The sequence below is a fragment of the Equus caballus genome, chromosome 19 (genome assembly GCF_041296265.1).
Source record: "Equus caballus isolate H_3958 breed thoroughbred chromosome 19, TB-T2T, whole genome shotgun sequence".
NCBI lineage: Eukaryota > Metazoa > Chordata > Mammalia > Perissodactyla > Equidae > Equus > Equus caballus.
In genome coordinates, this window is record NC_091702.1 from 12,245,579 (window position 1) to 12,268,458 (window position 22,880).

A 22,880-nucleotide genomic window follows, 5' to 3' on the forward strand; every position below is an offset into this window, starting at 1 on the left:
ACACTGGGTATTTTACTTGTGTAATTATACCAGTTAGCTAATGGCAGAAATGTTACAATGTAAAACAACCTAAAAAATGAAACATTAGAAATAGTTGTGAGATTGATGTTTCCCAAATGGACTTAATAAATCCTGCCTAATATTATTATATTTCATTTTTAGGAGAGTTTATTTGTCATCGTAATTATTTTATTGATCATGACCTTTTAAATGATTTTCTTATAGTTTTCATCATTTCACATAGGTGGAGCACCATGTGTATTAATAATTATGCAGTGTTTGATAGATTAGCTCTGAAGTGGAATGAATTTAACTTGAGAAAACCAATCTAGTGTAATTTTTGTGTTGACCAAGTGGGTTTTTTTCCTCCCAATTTTAGTTTACTTTCATTGTGAGAATACACGTCTGGTTCTTAGCTCAGTGCCTGGCCTATGTAAATGGTCAATAATGTTAGCACTTGTGAACATTTTCATTATATACCAAAATATTTCAGTTCATTTTTTACCTTTAGTAGCAGCTTGTATGTTTTTGTGTGAAATAATTAAATCTCCAGCTATTTACACAGTCTCACAAAATTAAAGGAAAAGTAACCTCTCAATAAATTTTAATAAAATGTGTTTCCTAGGAGCTAATAAAATAATTTAAATTCATTTCATAGTCGTCTCTGAATTAAAACTCTTCTCATTTATCATCCATTTCATTTAATGATAAAAGAAGGCAAGGCCATGTAAGGGAAATCTTTGATACAACAGGAATAAAATGCCTATTGTCTGGTTAAAGCATTGTACCGTTTTTAAAATTCTCTATTTGTCTAGATCCCAAATGTTTTGTGCCCCAAAGTGCAATGAATTAGCATAAAGAGTACATTGAATGGTGGAAACTGTTGTGCCACAAGTTCAGGATACCTTCTAATTGTGTGTATTTCACTATTTAAATTATTATTCAATATTATTTTCTACAGGTATAGATCGCCATAAAATTAAGAGTGTGTGGCTCAAGTTTGATGATATGTCAATCTTTTTAAAAAACTGGCATCAAGAGTGCTTGCCCTAAAGTGTTATATTTTTAAATTCTTACAGGTATTTTTCCTGCTTCATTCTTATATCATGACTGCTTTATTAATACCACACTCTTGTAATGTTGAAAATCAGTCACATTAGGTCTCCTTTTTGCTGCCTTAGTTAAGACTCATTTGAACTCACTTGAAGATCCTCCAACCCAGTCTTTTCCCTTCAGCCCCCTGCCATGTCTTACAGATGAGGAGACTAAAGGCCAGAGAGGTTAAGGAATGTGTTCAAGAGCACACAGCAGCAGAGCTTGCCAGTCGTATTGTGACCTGGAACCCAGGTTTCCTAGTCTTCTTTGGGACTTCTTCCAGAAGAAGCTGGAACAATGGAAAACTTTATTGTCCCACAGTTTACTATGGAATAGAATGAATTGCCCAAGGAAAGCATGCCTAGCACACTTCCAAAGGTTTTTTAAGTAGGGGCAGGTGGTGGAGATAGACTGTTATTAGAGTGAGTCCACAGTGGGAACCCAGGACAGGCCCAAAATACTGTGTAGAATAAGTTCTAGGAATTAGCTGTGAATTTTTTTTTTTTTTTTGAGGAAGATTGGCCCTGAGCTAACATCCGTGCCCACATTTCTTTGCTTTATTTGTGGGATGCCTGCCACTGCATGGCTTGATAAGTGGTGCGTAGGTTCATGCCCAGGATCCAAACCGGTGAACCCCGGCTGCCAAAGTGGAGCACGCGAACTTAACCACTATGCCACCAGCCAGCCCCGAAATTTATTTTTAAAAATAGCATCCATAAATTGGTTCAAGTATTCTTTAAAGATCATAGAGAGACGATAAGTCCATTCCTTTATGTATTCTCACCCTTTGATCCAGCACATTTCATTCACAAGTCTATGAAGTAGCTCTGCAAGAATCTTATTTTTCTGCCTTCTTCCACCTTGCGTCAGGAAAGTTATCCTATAGGTCATCCTTGTAAGTCATCCTTTCCCTGTTTATTGCCTCCGTAAAGAACAATTGAATTGTATAATTGAAATTTGCAGAGAGAGTAGAACTTAAATGTTCCCACACACAAAGCAGCAGCAGCAGCAGAAGATAAATATGAGGCAACGGATGTGTTAACTAACTGGGCGGGGGAATCGTTTCATAGTGTACATATATCAGAGCACCATGGTGTAAACTTAATATCTTACAAGTTTATATGTCAGTTGGACCTCAAAAAGCTGAACAAAGAACGACTGGAACTTGACTCAGTTATACTGTGGAACTTCTCTGGGAAATGTGTAGTTTATAGGGCCCGAAAGCATAATTAACTATGCAGCCTGGAAATTGTTTTAAGAAAAATTTTTAATCTCAATATGTTAAAGTCATTTTAAGACCTCGGTAGGCAATTGTGTTTGAAAATAGTTTATCTGTTTCCATCTCACTTAATATGATGAACCTAACACATCTACCTCAGCTCTCCTTTCTGGCCGATTTTTCCTGTGTCAGTGCCTCCTCCACACCGCTGCCCCACGTGCTGTTTGAAATCGCAAGCCTAGTGGTCCTTTCCTTTATTTAAAACACTTCAGAGATTTGTTTGTATTGTAGACTTTGCAGGAAGATTCTTTACAAGCTATGGATTTACTTATTTGGTCCTAGAATCAGGTAGTGACTTGGGTTGAAATCCCAGCTGTACCATTTACTAAGGTAAGCAAGGTAACTAAGCTTTCTGGGCCCTATCTGAAAAATGGGTATAAAAATAGTACGTACTTGTGAGAGTCCTGATGAGGAGTGAATAAGATAATGCATTTGAGTGCTTAGCCTAGCTTGCAGCATGCAGACAAGTTTCAATAAATATCAGCTACTGCTGTTTATCATCATAGAATTAATATCCCTAAGTTACGTACGTGGTTCCACGCTGGTGTTAGTTCTTCATCTTCTGCCCTTTCCTCCACCTTTCCCTCTCTCTTGAAACACTCATACACACTCTTCACTCCAGCCTGAAAACTCAGTTTTAGCCTCAAACATAGCAAGCTTTTCGTGCCTCTGTCTTTTGTGGGCTGTGCTCCCTGCCTGGACGGCTCCCCGAGCCCACTGTTCTGCTCTTCCCTGATTCCCTCAGCCCTCCGCTCTCCTGTCTTCTGACATGGTGCCTGCAAGGCTTCTCAGTTAGAGAATTTATTGTACTCTTCTGTAGTGATCGCCGTCCCAGCCATTAGCTTCCTTAAATCATAAGCTGTTTGAGGGCAAGGACTCTGTCCTTTTGCTCTCTGTATTCAGCATGATGCTGGGAGCTTCATTAACACAAGAAATGTTGAAAAATGAATACTCAAATGAATTAATGGGTTTGCTTTGTAACTCAGTGCAGGCACCCATCTGCTTTTCATAGCTGAATTTTGACAATTGCTGGTCTAGTAGACAAGAGGACAACCACTTCTTACTACATTTATTCAGTTCCCTCTGGAATATCATAGAAGTTAGGCATTTCACTTGATTCAGGGATGCCATCTGGTGGAGAAAAGGGTAACCACGGGGGCAAGCTTACCCCAAATCACTTGGAAATTAGGTTGATTACTCTTCATTAATATGGAAGTTTCCACTGTTTCATGGCGGTTTCCAGAAGCATAGTCAGGAAAAACTCCCTGATAATTGTTCTTTCATTCTTGTACATTTGGTTTCTTAACATTTTAAGAAGTTGGTCAATCATGAATAATGTTTGAAAACAATTTGGCTAATAAGATATATGTAACTAAATATTGTTTACCTGTTCACTCAGTGTGTGATAGAATAAAACTGGAAAGTTTTATAATGTTTGTTTATAAAAATACTTAAACTGTGTGACTTTAGGAACTTTACAGACCCTAATTGCTTTTCTGATTGCTTTAGCTCACATAGAGAATAGTGAAAATCAGTGGCAGAGATCCTACAGCAAATGGTCCATCCAGTGTATGCAGCTCTAACTTCCTAGATTACATAGATTTTTTTCTTATAAAATAGTGAAAAATACAGTGTATAACTTAAGCAATTCAAGGTAAACTGATTATCTAAAATTTGGATATTGAATTTTCTAAATGTTTCTGTGACACTGAAGTCTTTTGATTCATTCATTTACCAAGCATTCATTGGGCACCTACTGAATGTCTGCTACTGTCCAAACTGCTAAAGAACCAGAGATGAAAGATATAGTTTCAATTTGGGCCCAAATAATGAATAATTTAGGTAAGAATGTAAAGCTGTAAAAGACAAAAGGATATATTTGCATGCTCATTGTTTCATTATTCTTCTTCTCCACCTCCAACATGCAAGCATTTAATTCATATTATTATTCTCAGTACTAATTTTTTCATAATATACCAAAAATGTCATTTGATGAAATCTCTATCTGCCAGAGAACCAAAAAAATACATGTACCACATTAGGCAGCATTTAGGCATCCATTTAGGTTTTCATAAGAGTTCCTTATGTTCATTGACTCAGCCATGTGCATTATAAACATCATACATAGAAAGTTACCAGTTTTATTCATGCCATTTTGATGGATTTTCTTAGAGTATATGAATCTAAAGGGAAATTATGGTTTCTGATAAAACTACATATGCATTCAACATTCACATTTCTGACTTCTTGGACTCCACTTACCTGGAGGATAGATTCCCCCCATTTCAACTATGTGGAGCACTATCACCAACCAGGGAACGAGTGACGAAGGACGAAGGGGAGAGTAACAATCACAAAGCCTGTGCGTCTTTCTCCAGTAAGAAGCTTAAACATTTCCCAAGTCTCTAGGCTAGATAATTGTGCATAAAGTAGCCGCTTAGAAGCAGGATTCTCTGCCTGTGCAGGGAGATCAAGAGCTGCTTACGGTATCGGGTAGGTTGGTGTCAGGAGATGTGCCTCCCTTCATGCTCCAAAGACGGCCTTAAATACTCAAAATCTGCTGGGTTTTCTTCTGTGTATTCTGTGAGAAACTGTGAAGTATGTGTTTCACTTCAGAAACATTCCATCAAAAGAGGTTAAGGTAACTTTGTATCGTTTAGAGCATTACAGTTGAGTTAAACGGGACATTGACTTAGTGGGACTCTGCATTCCCTCACGCCACTTGTTAAGTGAGGTGTTCCAGAATTGAGCTCTCATTGGTAGGACTTTCATTTGAAAAATTACATAGGACATGTGCATGTATATCCAGATCTAATTTTCTCTTTATCTGAAGAAGTAGAAAGGACCCTGAGAATTCCCCTAGTTCTTGGGAAGGCTGCCATTAAAGTACTCTATTAAAATGTGTTACATATAAAATTTTGTACAGCTCTTGAAGGAAAGATTTCACACAGAGCTGGCAACTCACTTATTTTATAAACAGCTATTCAAAGCAAAAATGGCCAGCCACCTGTCTTCTAAAGTTCTGTTACTTTCATTATTTACTTGCCTGAATGTGGATATATGATTTGTGTTAGAAAAGAAAGCTTGGTTTGTTGAGTGTGTCTCACAAGTCCTGTTGACTTGCTTCATGACTTCCTTATCCTAAGGCACTAGATCAACACAACATGTTTTGAAGAGGAATCGTAAGTACCACCTTGGGGAATAAAAAGAAATTAATAATTGAGTATTGTAGATTGCAAAGTTGATAGTTTTTCTAGTCTGACAATTTCCATACTGATTTATGACATTTGGAAATTGTTTGTTGCAACAGTAAATCTTTAGGTAGATCTTCCTTGGATGTGGACCGTCTGGTGTAGGAGATAAAGACAGGATGCTGCTCCACACAAATGTTTTTTGCTTGCCATTTCAGAGACACCAGCCCTCACTAAGCAATTTATTATTTTCTAAAGTTGAAGCAGCTGTGGATTACTATAATTATGAATTTATTATGTCCTTGCCAATCTACTCTGAATCCTAATTCAGATTTTACATGTCTCTTTGGAACTCTGTTAATTTTCTTGTGATTATGTGGTTCCTAGCAAATGACAGTTTTGAGAATCCAAAGTTGCTTAAGTTAGTTTTTCATGTGACATCGCCTAGTTGCCTATTGTTTTTAGAATGCCTGATCACCTTTTCCTTTAAATGTTACATCATGTTGAAGCAGCCACTCTTTATAATGTCTGGCTGCATTTTTATTCACCCATTTCCTCTAAGGATTGCTACGGAGCTACAATTTCCAAGGCTCCCTCTGACTTTTTAGGTTGTATGGTCAAATGGAAAGCAATAGAATGTTTAAGAAATCTCTCTGGGGTGTTAGAATTTTTAAATCACTTTGTTGGGTTCACATAGTAAACTATACATACTTATGTTTTAGAACTGATCAAATTGTTTTAGTTATTTGTTGTCTTTAGTTATTTCTGTAGCTAGATTGTGAGCTATTTCAAGGTGACAACTTTCTACAACTTATTTTTATACACCTAGAACCCAAGACAGGGCTCAATACATGAAGGCAAATAATAAATGCAGGTGAACAATATAAATAACATATATATATATATATATATATATATATATATATATATATATATACACACACACACACACCCCTGCTAATTTTGCTTTGGTTTGGCCGTTCATCTATACCAGGGTTTGGCCAACCGTTTCTGTAAAGATCCATATAGTAAATATTTTAGGCTTTGTATATCATACATACTCTGTCTCAGTTGCTCAGCTCTGCCGTTGAAGTTCAGAATCAGCCATAGACAATACGTAAACAATTGAGTAGCACTGTGTTCTAATAAAACTTTATTTATGAAAACAAGTTTGGGCTGTAGTTTGCCACGCTGGATTTAGCCCAAGTCTCATAAACAGGTTTCATCTCGTGTGCTAACTTTGATTGATTGGTGGAATACTGTGTTGAGAAAGATTCTCAGGGTGGGTCTGGGCTCAATGGTAAATTCTTTGATTAATAATGTCTGCCATAAGCATTATTTTGATCCTTACTATGATTTATTTTAAGGACTCTGTGACCTATGTAGATGGTTGCCTTTATTTCTTTGCTTTGGCTGCCAGGAAACTCAGTTTCTAATTCATCTCTAACAAACAGAAGGAATCTTAAGGCATATATTTTGTCTCAACTTTATCCCTGTCTTCATTTCAATTTTGCTGTCTTATTTTTCTTAGCCTCAAATTTCTAAAACTTGCCTTCGCAAAATATTTATGAAACTATAGATTTTGTTGAGGAGCAGAGGACTATCAGAGGTGTACAGGAGCACATGTGCAAGACCCTGTGAGGATTAAATGAAGTAATTTATATAAAGTACTAAGCATAGTACCTGGCACACAGTACGTACTCAATATATGGTAGCTGTTAAATATATGTCAGCTAAAGAGCTGGGCCAGCTGACCTATAAGGGTAAATTACATTATTTATGATTTCTCCAGCCCTCCTCCCAGCTGGGAGGGAAAAACCCAGGAGATGTGAATGCTCTCTCAATTATCCAGATTTCATCTTTCTGAATTAAGTTCCTCCCAGTGGGAAATACTAGGCTACACCATACATTTGAGTCTTTTTTTTCCTACTCCTCTGTTTGTGAGGAACTTTCTGCATGGAATAGGACCGTGTATCCACATGGAGGACAGTGAAGTCGGCTTTGGAGTGGGAAGACCACTGGACTTCTTTCTTACCCTCCTGTGGCAACTTCCATACATTTCTTAAAAGAGAAAAGCACATTTTAGTTTTATTCCTCTTTTTGGCACGAGTTTTACAACTTGGGACAAATGATTCTAAGCTAGTTGATTATATCAGTTGACACTATTTTAGCTCACTATTCTTTCATAAGTAAACATCTTTTCTGACTTAAAAAAAGTGAATAATGTAAGTTACCCAGAGTCTTATGACTCTGTGTATTATTGCAAAAAGGTCAAAACTTGGTGTAAATTTGACACTTGAGAGTGGTGTGGAAGAGAGCTAAGGCTGTCCCACTTGCTACACTAAACAAAGATCAGCCACAGTGTGAGAACCAGGTGAGAAAGAGAAAGAATGAAAAAGACATGAAGTGTTGACTGGGGCGGGGGTGGGGGAGCAGTCGAGAGCTTCTGGGGACCTAACGTGGTTGTCAACTCAGATTCTTTATAAGAAACCCATTATAATGAAAAGAAATTGAGAAACTAATCGCCTCCCCACACACATCAGAACTTATTATTGGTTTTGTTTGGGCAGGCATAGTCACATCGCTCCCTTCCTTAGGCTCCTTGACAGACCCAGTGGCTGGTGTCTGACACCTCAGAGCACGAGCTCGTCTCGAAGCCTTCCCTCCTGTAAAATTGCAGCTTTTATTCACTGTGGCTCTCGTTTATTCACATTTTTGAAGGTTCATGTCAATAAAATCTGCTTGTCCTTACTGCCTCTGTTGACTTCCTCCTCCTCCCCCCCCGGTCTGTGAGCCTCCTGATGGTGTTTTAGACCTCAGCTCAAGTGGCTCTGTCTCAAGGAAGCCTCCCTTCTCCCCACCAGGCTGTTTAGGTTCTCTTGTTACATCCCCTCAAAGAACCTCTTCCTCTCCTTAAAGCACTTCTGCATATATCTATATATCTATATCTATATCTATCTATATATATATATAGCATATAGATCATAAGCACCATGAGAGCAGAGACATGTCGACTTTTGCCCGCCATTTATTTCTGGCACCTAGCACAGTGCCTGCCATGTAGTAGGCACTCAGTAAATATTGACTGAAAGGATGTTCTAGCCCGTGCCCATCCACGTGTTGTCTTTTGGAGCCGAAGCAGGACTTGGGAAAGGATGTATTTTTCCCTGTAAGGCCCATGAACTGTTTGCCCATTCATATTTTAAAATATATCATCTTATATGTACACAAGCAGGTGCATTCGCTGCTGAAATTATAGCTTTTCCACCCAGTTAGGTATCCCATTTTCCTCTACTAAAATAAGATACGCTTTCAAACTCCGTATGCAAAGTTATGCAACGCTGCTGGTGATGCCGATTGGCTTTCCTTTCTGCTGCATTTTGCTGCAGCTCACTGGGCTTCAAAATTCCACTGGCAGTCCCCGGCAGAGGGCAGGTCAGTGTTCTGACCGTGCCTGGGCATGGTCAAGAGGAAATCGCCTTGCTTTCAAGGTGCTTTGCCACAGGTCACTGAGCCCTGTTTCACACAGCTTGCTGAGACTTGCTTGATTGCCCACAAGCTGTTGGAAAAGGGTTCCAGGTGCTCCTGGCAGCAGAAGTACTCAAGGTCAGGGAGCTTGCTTCAGGGAAGGGGTCCGCCTTTCAGAGGCCGAGCAGATTGGCAATTCTATACGATCAAAAAAGCCTGTGGCATTGAGGGTAGGCACATGGGAATGTCACTGCATACACTCAAGGTTTTTACAAGAATTAAAAACATTTGCTTTCCAAACTGAGTCCCGGGGATGCAGAATGGCTGTTATTGTGGGGGGTCTGGTAGAACTCGGGATGTGCAAAGACTCCATTGTATAGCTTTGTAAAAATACACGTGCCTAGACCATGTAAAATCAGAACTCTAGGGGGTGGAAACTGGGGGGCTTCACCCTTTTCGTGAGCCTGTTAAAATACAGCACAAACTAAAACAGATTCCAGAGTCCATGGAGCAGGCCCCATATTCTACAATTTTAAGAAGATATCCCCTGCCCCCACCCCAGGTGATTCAGAAGCAGTTGGTTGGAATCACCACCCTTGAGAAACGCTGATGCGCTCCACCACCTCATTTTGTAGGGAGAACTAAATTGGCCTTGTTCCTAGGGTCCCTCCCATGCGTGGATCTAATGAGGCCGCTGTTCCTGAACTTCATAGCTGGGTTCCTAAAATGGGACACTAGATACTGTGTATGTGTGCACGTGTTTCTGAGAAGAAAATCCATTGCTCTCAGATTTTCATTTAGGTTCAAAATTACACAAAAATAGTAGGAAACTTTCTTAGTTTCTTAGTTTCTTAGTTTGGGATACAGCTTGCTCTGGCCCTGCCCAGACCGGCAGTCCTCCTCCTTGTGGTATTAAACAAGACTCGTGCTCGAGAAGTAGAAGACGGCATGGCATTTTTATGCCATATGGCAGAAGAGTGGCCAAGGTCAGAGGGATGGGAAGAAACACAGTGGGCCTGGGCTTTTGGTCTTTTAGTTTGTGTCATGTAGAATTATTGCTCACGGAGTAATAAGCCTCATTTTACAGACCCTTGCCCATCCTTTTCTTCCAGCCTGCCTACCCTGGGCTAAGTGTTAGGGAGGACCGTGGATGGGGAAAAGCTTTTGTTCTACCGGCTAGTTACTTGTGAACTAGTGAGGAGGCAAAGACGTGACCAGATGGAGGCATTATGAAGTGACTGAGAGCTGGAGTAGCGGTCTCGACAAAGGACAGTGCGGTGGCAGCCCAGGTGAGGGAGCAGGAGCTTTTGCTCTGGAGAAGACTGCTTTTGCAAGCCAAGTGGTGACTGCTGTTTGTACAGAAGTTTTAAAACTATGTGCATACAATAGATGCTACTGAATGCATCTTTTATTACCCCTATGTGAGATGCAACAAATTGTTTTCTTTGTCAGGTTAGCCTCAAAAAAATTTTGATCATAGGTCTTGCAGGTAGAGCCGGAGATGGAGAAGAGTAAATGAAACCTTAAAGCAGTACTGACCTTGGTGTTTTCCTCTACGGACGGTTACATTTCAGAGTAGGCAGCGTCTGCCTTTCCTGGCCTACACTTTCCCCTTTATACCTCACTCCCAAGAAGTTCTCTGGGTGCTCTGCTGCTGCTTATTCCACTTTCCTGTGTATAAACATCTCGGCAACTCGTCCATACTATCTGGGTGTTTTTTGTTTGTTTTTGGTGAGGAAGATTGGCCCTGAGCTAACATCTGTGCCAATCTTCCTCTATTTTGTATGTGGGACTCTGCCACAGAATGGCTTGATGAGCGATGTGTAGGTCCACACCCAGGATCCACACCCATGAAGCCAGGGCTGCTGAAGTTAACCGCTACACCACCAGGCCAGCCCCATAAAACATCTGCTTTTGATAGGGGAAGGAATAGCATAAACTAGAGGTTGAAAGCTGTAATGACTGAATTTTGGAGATCAAAGAAAGCCAACAGGGAAAATGATTTGGAGCAGGGATCCATTTTGGGTTACTCAAATCACATTACATAAGACAGTTACCAGGTTCCTGGACAGAAAGATGGACCCTTCTCCACACCCCCGCCGCACAGACAGCAGCCTAAATCCAATGCTCGTTTTGAAGACACTTCTTAAAGGCCTGTGAGGCTGGGGACGTCAGCCCAACTGGCACTGGCTTTCAGCTTCCCTGCCACCGTGGCCACACCTGCTCTCTGGAGGTGCTCCCTAAATAGGCTGATGGGTAACTGTGGAGCAGAACCCAAGTGAGGCCCAAGAGGGCTTCTCTGGCTGTATTGGTAGCCAAGAAACATTTTGTCTGACTCTGTTTTGGCTGCCTCCCTGAGGGCACTGCTCTATTGTCATGGCTGTAGAGTTCTTTTTGGTTAGTGACACATGAGTGTTTTATAATTCATTTATGACAGTTGGTCCCATTAGCTCCCTGAATCCTCCAGGGCGTTTTCAGTTAGCATTCTGTATGGAATCTTCTAGAACACATTTGGATAGCACTTAGGGAAGTTAATATTTCCCCCAAGCTTTATTGCCCAAGATTCAGAAATGGAAGGAAATTCTATCAGTAATTAACTATAATTTCCTAGAAATATGAAACATTTTTCTGTCTGTAAACAAATATTACCTCACATTTTTCTTCTGTAGAGCTCAAGCGTATAGAATGTGAAACAATTTCTTCCTTCTATAACTGTTGACAAAATAGGAACTTACCTTTCACAGAAATTTAACAAGCCTGTTTTGACTGAGTGCTACTTGTTTTCTCAACAGATTTATGATAAAAAAGAAAAAAATTATGGGGGGGTTGGCCTGGTGGCATAGTGGTTAAATTCACACACTCTGCTTCTGTAGCCCAAGGTTTGCAGTTCGCAAGTTCCAATCCTGGGCACAGACATATATACTGCTCATCAAGCCATGCTGTCGCAGCATCCCACATACAAAACAGGAAGATGGGCACAGATGTTACCTCAGCAACAATCTTTCTCAAGCAAAAGGAAGAAGATTGGCAACAGATGTTATTAGCTCAGGGCCAATCTTCCTCAACAACAACAACAAAATAAAAATAAAAATTATGGGGCTGGCCCTCTGGCATAGATCAGTTCAGTGTGCTCCACTTCATCGGCCCAGGTTTCTGGATTTAGATCCCAGTGCAGATCTACACTGCTTGTCAGCCACGCTGTGGTGGTGACCCATAAATAAAGTTGAGGAAGACTGGCACAGATATTAGCTCAGGGCTAATCTTCCTCAGGAAAAAAAAAAAATTAAAAGGAGGACCATGGAACTAGTATAGCCTTTTCCCCCTGATTCTCTGGAATATGTGTGGTCACTGAGGGGCAAAGAATTCATTAATCATCAGTTTCTTAGTGGGGAAATAACTTCAGCTTTTCTTCAGATTGTAAACAGATGTATGTTTCAATCCCTTAGAATTTGAATGTAGATTTGACCAAAATAATAAGATTAGGAAAACAGACCACATGGGTAAACAGCATTTGATACCTTGGCTAATTATATGTCACTGGGATTAGAGAGTAGGGATCTAGACAATGGAGGTATAGACAATGGAGGTAAGTTAGTTTTTATGTATAGAAAGCAACCGTCTGCAGCCTGGGAAGCCATCATTCAGGCGTTGGAGTTTGAGTTCTGTTTTCACACTGTGACTGGGTTGGTGCTACCATGTGAATATGGCCTCTGATTAAATATTGATCAGATTACTGATAAAGTTACTAAGGGTTTGTTATTTGAGGAACCCCAGAGAAATTTTCCTGAATAACCCATAACTTGGCAGTTGTCACCTTAATGTTTAAACTAAATGAAAACTTCAGGCTCCATATTAAGCAGGATATATGATTTCAAGTTCCTTGCATGCTGGGTGTTAGGCTCTCTGTGGCGGTTGTTTTGCCGCATGACTGATAGCATCTGCATGTCCACAGCTTTGGTTCTTCAGAGGAATCTCAAATCTCCAGAAGAAGCATAGGATTTCATTTCTGTATTTCACGTTTAGGCCTGGGACTTTCTCCTGTTGCTGTCCCTCTTGAAGGAATCAAATTTGCTTTCTTGAGGCAGAATTATGAATTCAGGACTGCAAGATGGTCCTCTGAAAGATGCTTTTCTTATTTAAATAGCCCCTCCAGGTTAGAAGTGTCAAGGACTGAAAATAGCAAGAAATGATGCTCTTGGCAGGCATGAGAGAGGAACAACTCTCTGGCCATGTGTCCTCTGCCTGGTGGGCAAGGGCACTCACTCGGACTTTCCTTTAAAGTGCCTGGAGCCAAAGAACATGTGTCAGAAGTTAATGACATGTTACTGTAAGAAAGATGGACTCCAAGGTGGACCTTGGGAAGTTACCATTTGGTCTGTGCCGGCTGCTACCTGATCAGCACCTGCACAGTCACTCCCTTCAAGGGCAGGGAAACCTTGTCTGCAGTAAAAATATGACTTCCTTCTCTCTTCTCTCTTCCTGTGGCACAAATTTTGAAGGATCTCCTTTATCTCATGAATACCTAGCAATCATCCCTGAGCTACCATTTCCCAAAATTCAGCTCTTTTCCTACGCAGGATTTGCAGAATTGATTTCCCATCCTAGCTGCCCTGTATGTCTTCCTCGGTGCCAGAGTCTGCTGCTCACCCAGAGGGTCCCTGACAGGACCTTGGAGCCAGATCCAGCCCCTTATTGTGAGATCAGTGCCAACTCTGCCATTGACACAGGTCTGAGGATCAACCCCTTTGCTTTAGGCACCTTTCGATCCAGTTTAGAAGCCTGTGTCCGTTCACAACCAACACTCAGATCCGAAGCAGTAGCACTGTGTTCCAACTCAGGCGTCTGTGTGGTTGGTGTAAGTATAAAGTGAAAGGCGCAGCCAGCAGTTCTCTGTCCCATTCATTTCAAGGAGCTTGAGGATTTTGAGGATTTCTCTCTGCCACATTATTCTGCGTGTGTGTGCGTGCGTGCGCACACATGCGCGCGCGTCTGTGTTAAATAAAATGAAGAGGAAGGGTTATTTATAAAATCAGAGAATTTGAAAGATATTAAAATTCTGAAACTTACTTTTATCTTGGCAAAGCACACTCTAGACTATCCTTGAGGCAAAAGTGGGTATTTTTTCTGAAGATGCATTTCCTAGTTTTGTAATCTTAGAATCTCATCTGTTGGTTTTTCAAAGTTGCTTTGAAATTGTGTCAGGACCAACATTTATAACATAACTCATTACAAACTTAAGTGATAAAATCCATTCCTTGATTTTAAAAATACCTTCTAAGTAAGAATTTATTGAATATAGGGAAAGCTTGCTTTCTTTTGAATATTATAGCTAAAACTTCTATGTATAAAATTACATACTATAGACTAAGTCTTAGAATTGGTAATAAAAGTGAACATTTGATTTAAAAGGAGGGGGCAAAAAATAAAAAACTCCTGCAACGATGAAATATACAGTATTAAATAAAAATTATAAGGCATATTTTCATGGTTAAGGACATCAGAAGCCTGTTTTTACTTTAAGCATATTAAAGTTCAAAATGAATAGTAACTTGATTTTTGTGAATTCCCAGAGAAAAAATAATAAAAGTTATTTGAACATAGGTCTAATTTACTTGCGATCTTTCTCTAATGGAGGCTGTATTAGAATTTAATTCAGTATCTCTTAATATGTTTTCTTGAAAATAACTTTTGCCTCCCTGGAACTTGTAACCAAAATCATTAGTCTGGTATTTTTCTTTGGAGTTCTATGAAATAAGTTTTCTCATGTAGGTTTTTCTTTTTTGAGGGGTGGTGGTGAGTATTCCATAAAATACAGAGAGGTGGATAGTTTTCAGGCTTACAGTAAATGTTCAAAAGTAAATTTAATACATTATGTTGCACCGTACTGCATTTTCCCCTTACTCTCAATAGCACCACTGTCATCTTTAGCTTCTGGTTTTGCAACATGGAAGCCATTTGACTGTTCTTCTTTCCCAGCTGTCACCAGGCTTTGCTCATGTGCTCATCTGTTCTCTTCTCAAGGGCGCTATCCGCCCTGCGCTGCTTTACCTTACAAGTGAGTGACCACAGCATGCGTCTCTTTCTTTTTAAAAAATTGTGGGTTTTCCCTTTCTTTTTCTTTTCTGTTTCAAAAGCTGTTGGCATTTTCTGCTCCACCACTCACTGCATAACCAAGGGTAAGTTACTTAACTGTCTCTTCATCTGTAAAAACCCATTATGGTTGTTGGGAGGATTACATAAACAAACGTACAATAAACATAAAGCATTCAGCACAGTACCCAGCACATAGAAAGTGGGCAATCGCTTTTCTGTTATTTTTATTTTAGAAAACTTGGAAAATGCAAAAAACCACATGGAGAAAAAAATTATCACCCACCCAAACTCTTTACTCTGAGATAACTAATGATACATATTAATATGATTCAGCCAGTTTTTTTCTCATACATGTAGTATTCAAACTATTTTGCAATCTGCTTTTCATTATGGACATTTTCCCATAATTTAGTATTCTTTCATAACATGATTTTTAATAGCTGCATTGTATTGCATTGCATGGCTATCTCATAATTTAATCAATTTCTAGACAGATTTTCATTATCGTGAATAATACTTTGATCAACATGTTTGCACACAAGTCTTTATGCTCATCTTTAACGTTTTTCTTAAAATAAATTCCTAGAAAGATTGCTAGGTAAAAGGCGTAACTGTTTTAAAGTTTTTGTTACATCTTTTTCATTTTCTGTCCAAAACGATTGTTCGATTTATACTGCCATCACAGTATAGAAGGCCAGTTTTCCTTTCCTTCAGATGTGTTACTTGTCTCCCTCCTTCTATCTCATTCTATTTTAGAGCCTTTTAAACTCAGCTCCAGGCACATTCTTCCTCAAACAAGATTTGATCATTGATTTCCCTTTTTAAGATGTTTAGTGGTTTCCTGTTACGAACTGCTGCCAATCCAGACTCCTGGTGTTAAACCTGTTAAAGGCAGTTAACTTCCCCAGCTGCCAGCTCTCGCATATTCCTAGTTTTATCAGCTTCACTTCTTCTTATTTCTCCTATGAACTCATATTCGCTGCTTTCTGGATTGCTTTTCTTTTGTCCAGTAAGTGCTTCCTACGTCAGAACTGATCTGTAAATGCCACTGGAATGATTTCCTGACTGTTTTTCTTGTTCCCTCTCCTTAATTTCTCTCCTCAGAGGCTGCTCAGCACTTAACATAGCTCTTATATTTAAGTAAATGTGTTAATTCCTCTCAAGATTCATGCCCATTGTTGTATTGCCTTGTCAGATGTGTTTTCCAGTACTGCACGTGTGGGTTCGGTGTCTACGTTATATTGCAGGTCCCTTCGTGGCAGAGGTTTGTTCTCCCAACACTGTCGAGTCTAGTGTGCTGTGCTCACAGACACTCAATAAATTGGAATTGGCTGGCGGACAGGTTTTCTTTCTAAGATGAGTTGTGAACCATTTAGCACCTTTTAAAATACACTCCTCCTCCCCCTGCCAAATTCTTTCATATATGTTGATTATTTCTCAAAGAACGTACCATTGCGATAGCAAATCGTTTTTTAGCATAATGACTAGTATCAGCCTTCTACCTACTAGGTTCCCAGAATCTAGATTCTTGATCGTTCCACCTGTTTTCTTCTGTCCTTTTCATCCATTGAGTACTTTTTTGCAGGATCTACTCTAGCCCTTCACTGTCCTCCAGACTGAGGTTGGCATGGGTAATAAAAATGGATGCAAATTCTGTAAGAAGGTGCATTGGGCACCCTTTGTGCCCTGCCTCACAAGCTGTTTATTCCAGCTGGTAACTGTCGTTTCAGGTACAACCGGAAGAACCTGTGAACTATGCAGCTTCCGCTTTCTGCCCTGAGTCTCCTCTATTACTGCCAGGCTGTGTTTGGGAACCTACTCAGCAGGTCAGATGAGCACAAACCTGAATGTGCAGGCAGAGTTAGCACCCCACAAGACAACTCTTAACTCAGGGGCACAATTCTGAGGTACATTCTACATGACTCCTCAGGGGGCCTCTAGGAGAATCAAGCGCGTTGCCAAATGAAGAAATAAAGGCAACAATGGGGACGATCAAACAGTTATGGAGAGGAAAGCATTAAAGCTTCATATACAGCTTTGTATGTGTCAAGTACATAATTTATCATTTTTGCACCTGAATGATGATTTGGGTTTCAGCTGTTTACTTTCCTAAAATAATGGCATCAATAATAATTAAAGGTGAAGTGTAGGGGCCTGCCCTGTGGCCGAGTGTTGGGTTCTCGCACTCTGCTTCGGCGGCCTGGGGTTTCACTGGTTCGGATCCCGGGTGCGGACATGGCACTGCTCATCAGGCCATGCTGAGGCAGCGTCCCACATAGCACAACCAGAGGCACTCACAACTAGAATACACAACTATGTGCTGGGGGGCTTTGGGGAGAAGGAAAAAAAGACCAAGTGTAGTTCCATTCGCCAGTAGAAAACCAGACTCTTATGCTGTATCTGGAATCATGAAAGGAGGTTCTTATTGCAGGCAAAGAATTATGAATAGTCAGAAAGCTTTCTCCAACAGCTATCTCAAAGTCTCTGATTCTTGGATACAGTCAAGATATTAAGCTTCTATGGTGCAAAACGCTGAACCAGATGCTGAGGGGGGAACACAAGAATGTGTAAAATACAGTCCTTATCTCAGCCAAACTGGAGAGCTAAAATACCTATACCTATACGAAGACCTATATAAATACTTGAAAGACTGTTGGGTGCTATTAGGTGTGTTCACTATCGGTGTTTATAGCGTTTGAGCTGAACTTTGAAGGATGTGAAGGATTAGCCAAAATCAATAATTTGTCTACTTTCACTCAAAGATACAGATTGATAACAGATAAGAAGAAGCTGTATCTGTGAAGATACAGAATGATATCATAAATTACTCCAAAAAGTATAAATTACTACACAATGCAACATACTAATATCGGTAACAATAATATTGTTTCTGGCACAGTTAGGTAATGAGAATATGCAATTTAGGATTTAAACTCCAAGTAGCATTTATCATAGATTAAAGAATAAATAAGTAATCCTATATTTTAATTTTGTTTTTCACTTCATTTTTAGAATTCCAGTGAAATTCTTTAAATTGCTCTTTGTATTGTTTATTACTTGTGGAATAATTCCAATCTCAGTTAATAATATTTCAGCCTTCTTTTTAACATAGTTCCTGCTTGAACCTAAGGTTTATCTGCCATCTGAGTACATTTGGAGTACTACCTCAGTATAAAGGTGACTTCTTGAAATATATTGACAGAATCTAGTATTTGGCTAGAGTTGTTTCTTTCTGTTCCTCTTAAGAACAGACTGTTTTCGAACTGAAATGCCAAAATATAACTCCAATATAGTAAAAAATATAGGCCCTATTCAAAAACTATATTATGATTTTAATTAGAAAAGTAATGTCCGTTTCAAATACAATCAGTGGGCATGACTGGAAGGGAATCTGTGGTATGCCTTCAGTGATACGGGTACTGGCAAAATGCGCGTTACAGAATTATTCCCTGAACCCCATAGTTTTTTCCAAGGAAAAAAATTAAAGACGTCTTACACTGAATAGCAAGGTGTAGTATGAGTTTAAAAACAGTTATTCTGCAGTATGCCTCTTCGTTTTCCAGTGTCGGGAGAAAATTTGTTCTGAAACTCTAGAATTAAATATGTTGTGCTAATGTGCTGAATCCATTTACATTTTATGGAATAATTTTATTTGTTCTGCACTTGCTGGCTGGCAGAGAAATTGAACAATGTTGGTTGTATTTAAAAGTTGTAGTTTCATCAGCAGCTGACTTAGGGAATCTAAATATAAATCTGGAAACAAAAAGTGTCATGTGCTGTATTTGGCTACTCTGAAGACTGAAATAGAACTTTGCCCACCGCTTTTCCTGGAAAGTCAGTTGTCCTTGTTCTGGCAAGTTTCTTTGCATCCTAAATTTTGCTAACGTTTGAAAGGAAAACTATGAAAGTTACCCCCCCCAAAATTTTAAAGATAATTTTTAAAAGTTGAAATAATGAGAAGTTTAAAATAATACAGAAATGTGGAAAATAGAAAGTGAGTATTTTCCACAACTGGAGTATATCCTTCCATATCTTTTCCCATGTGTATATGATAATACAAAATGCAGTATATACATATACGCATGCATTACATAAAAAAGATATACTATCACTGGTATTGTGCAGCTTCATTTTTTAATCTTAACAATAGATCATGACATTTTTCCTTGTCAGATCATAAAGACCTATCTCATTTTTTCCAAAGGCTTTAGAGTATACCAGTCTATAAACGAAAAAAACTGAGCTCCTGTTGATGAGCATATGCTGGATATATATTTTGTGTCTGTTTAACTCAAACTTGTCTTAAGTTATACAATTAATAGCTGTACAGGGTTTTTTAAAAAATATATTAAACTATGTAGATGGGTCTTCACCATATTCTAGGCTCATACCCCAGAGACACTCCTTTTTAACAGTTTCTTTTATTTGTGTTTTCTAGTGGTTGTGAGTATAATTTTAAACAATATGTGTGCGCCTTCGTTTGTTGTTTTCCCACTTTAGACCCTATGCATGTGGTCCAGGACTGCACTGCAATGAGATGCCCCACTCTGGGCATTCTCAAGAGAGACGTTTTAAGAATTTCGAAATTCCCCTAATCTGCACATGCCACTCTATCAGTTAATTTCTCCCTTGAAGTTCTATTTAACTTTAACTGTGATTCTCAACTGGGAGGGAGAAGAGGTTGCTCTCTTCCCAGCCCACCAGAAAAGCATATCAGAGTCTTTGGGAAGGTCTTTTTCAAAGTAGACATGCCTTCCTTCCTGCCTCTGAGGGCAGCATGCTTGCCTGGGTGAAAGTCACTGCTTGCACTTTCACATGGTACTAGCTGGGAGTCTGTTGCGCAGATAGTATGGAAGCAGGAAAAAAATGAGTGATATTTATAAAGGCCAAGACATTTAAGTAGCAAACAGTTCTTTTTTCAGGTTAAGGGCTATCATTGTCTTAGATTTCGTCATTTCCATTTATCCCATTATTCCATTATTAGCCCTACCAAAGAGCCTCTTCTTTCTCTTCACTTCACAAGAGTTCCCGTGTACACATTAATGAGTGGAGAACAACAAGGCAAAGCAGGCATGGGGGTGCCATAGCATGGGTGGGTGCACTGCTGAGGTGAGTGACGGGTTTCTGCATTCTAGACAAGGGCAGGTCAGATTTATATCCAGTAAAATTAGTGCCACGGGGCCTTCAGTGTTCACTAGAATAGTTGAAACTCTGAGTCCTAACTCTGTAGAATGCCAAACCGAATCCATCGTCTTTTATACCTTTAAACCTGATAGAAAACTCTTAGACGTCTGTGATTCTATTTGAGGATCCACCTTATTTGGCATAGTGGAGTCTAAAAATGACAATGACAAGGATATGCTTGTCTGGAGGGTCGGCTCCACAGTGCTTTGAGTTCTCACTACAGCACCTGAGGGGAAGTGAAAAGCCTAAGATAAGAAATTCTAATGGGGTTCTCTGTCTGTTTTATCTGCAGACTGCAGCTGAATATGTAAAATCTCGACTCCCAGAGGCCCTTAAACAGCATCTTCAGGACTATGAGAAAGACAAAGAAAATAGCGTATTGTCTTACCAGACCATCCTTGAACAGCAGATTCTGTCAATTGACCGAGAAATGCTAGAAAAATTGACTGTATCCTATGACGAAGCAGGTATGTTTGCCTTTAATACACATGCATGTGCGGGCGCGTGCACACACACACACAACTTTTTTCCCCTGCACAAATTTCTTCCTAGACCTTGGTTAAAGGCCCTTTTCTGAGGTAGAAGATGAAGGGCACTCTGGATTCAAGGTCATATAAACAGTAAGTTTCTTCTCTGCAGTTTTAGTATCAGATATTTCATCAGGAGATTCCTAAAAATGGCCCTTAAATATCAAATCCCCTTTAAATTTTTGATCTTTTTAAAATGGGATTTTTCGGGCCCTTTATCAACCATGTACTCCCATTGATTTAATCTTTTAAAGTGTCACTTCAATTTTGAATTCCAGCTGAAAACTCTTACATCCGATAATCTAATAACTGTTACTTGCTTCAAGTATTATTTTTTTAATTCCAAAGATTTTCTTTCCTCAAGAGGAACTATTTTTTTCTTGAAGTTTCAAGCTGAACTTGACTTTCTTTTAGCTCCTTAGATGAATCCTAGCCCCTAATACCACACTGCCAGACTACCAGACTTTGGTTCACTACCTGCCATAAGTTCATTCCATCCAAGGGACTTATTAATGAAGGCATGGACAGACCTCCTTATAACACCATTTTAATCTATTACATAGTCTGTCAACTAACACTCAGTTTTAATGAAACCAGTGCCGTATTACTTGGAATTATTAAAATCCTTTTTTTTAAAAAAAGATTTTATTTTTCCTTTTTCTCCCCAAAGCCCCCAGTACATGGTTGTGTGGGTCCTTCCACTTGTGCTATGTGGGATGCTGCCTCAGCGTGGCTTGATGAGTGGTGCCATGTCCATGCCCAAGGTCCAAACCGGTGAAACCCTGGGCAGCTGAAGCGGAGCGCGTGAACTTAACCACTCGGCCATGGGGTTGGCCCCTAAAATCTTTAATGAAATTAAACTTACTCTGGAGCAATACCCTGATTAAAATTGTCATACCTCCTCTCCCCCAACCCCCAAAATAGAGAAAAAAGTACAGGAAAATATATTTCTGATGGTCAAATGTTGGTAGCATTAATCCATATTTCAATACCAGGAGCTTCTGTTTTTATTTCCACAAGAAAGTTGTTAGTATGCATCTTATTTTCTTCATTATGATCTAATCAGTCTCAATGCTGATATTCTTAACATTTCATTTCAAGCTTAAATAGCAAACAGAAGAGCAAATTAAAAAAACAAAACAAAACATTATGCTACATATGCCTAACCACTAATGCAATTTTTCTAGTTGGTAAGCTGTTCTCATTTACGTTCCACCCTCTGACCCTTTTACAGCTCTCTCAGGCAGGATCCACATTTCTAGCCTTGCCCAGGACATCTCTACTCCTTCTGATCCTCCTTTGCTTTATGAATTTTCCAGACACATTGGCTTTCTTCTGCCTGTTGGGTGGTTAGTTATTTGGTCTCTGTATTTATCTTGTTTTTAACATTCTTGACTGCGGGATTCACATTCGTCTCCTCTCTCATCCCTAATGGAATAAAGTAAGGCTATGATCAGCCCAATCAAGATAATAATTAAATATTCATAGCATTTTAGAGATTGTAGAACTCGTATAGCCCCCCACTTCCAATCCCTATAACCACTCTGTGGGGAAAGAACTGGGACCCGCAGACTTGTCTACAGTAACACAGTTGCTTAGTTGTAGAGCTGGAGCTCCAACCTCCTAATTACCAGCCGGCCTGGGCTCCACCACACTAGATTCTCACTCACTCAGCAGGTGTGTGTTGGACGCAGAGTCATATACCAGGCAGTTGGGAGAAAGAGGAGTGTTCAAAAGGTGGGGAAAATCTGAAATGTGGAAAACATCGATTTTCTTTAAAGTCCAGCTGGGGAACTAAAACATAGATGTATGACTTCTAGAGAAAAACTCCTGAGGAATCAGAGAATAAATACACTTTGTAATATCTACAAGATTCTAAAGAGAAGCTGAGCGGGTGTGGGGTAAAGGAGGAGTGAAAGTGGCTCAGGTTTTCGGTGGATTCTTTAGGGGAGGGCATGAGTTTAACCCCTGCAGGACAGATGAGGAGCGTGGGTTTGTGGAGAGAAGAGAGACGCTGTCTGTGTGGATGAAGGGGTGGGAGTG

The 22,880-nt window shown here is 39.6% G+C and overlaps 1 protein-coding gene across 10 annotated transcripts in view; it reads left to right on the forward strand.

Annotated features, from left to right (window-relative positions):
* PPM1L (protein phosphatase, Mg2+/Mn2+ dependent 1L) overlaps positions 1-22,880 on the forward strand; it is a 257,331-nt gene that overhangs the window by 155,446 nt on the left and 79,005 nt on the right. For 9 of the 10 annotated variants that reach the window (XM_023623235.2, XM_070243200.1, XM_070243194.1 and 6 more), the window contains exon 2: positions 20,603-20,777. In XM_023623235.2, the coding sequence (XP_023479003.1) occupies positions 20,603-20,777 (175 nt within the window). Of the gene's footprint in view, positions 1-13,733; positions 13,889-20,602; positions 20,778-22,880 lie in introns of those variants that run through there. The other variant, XM_023623234.2, reaches the window with a different exon arrangement.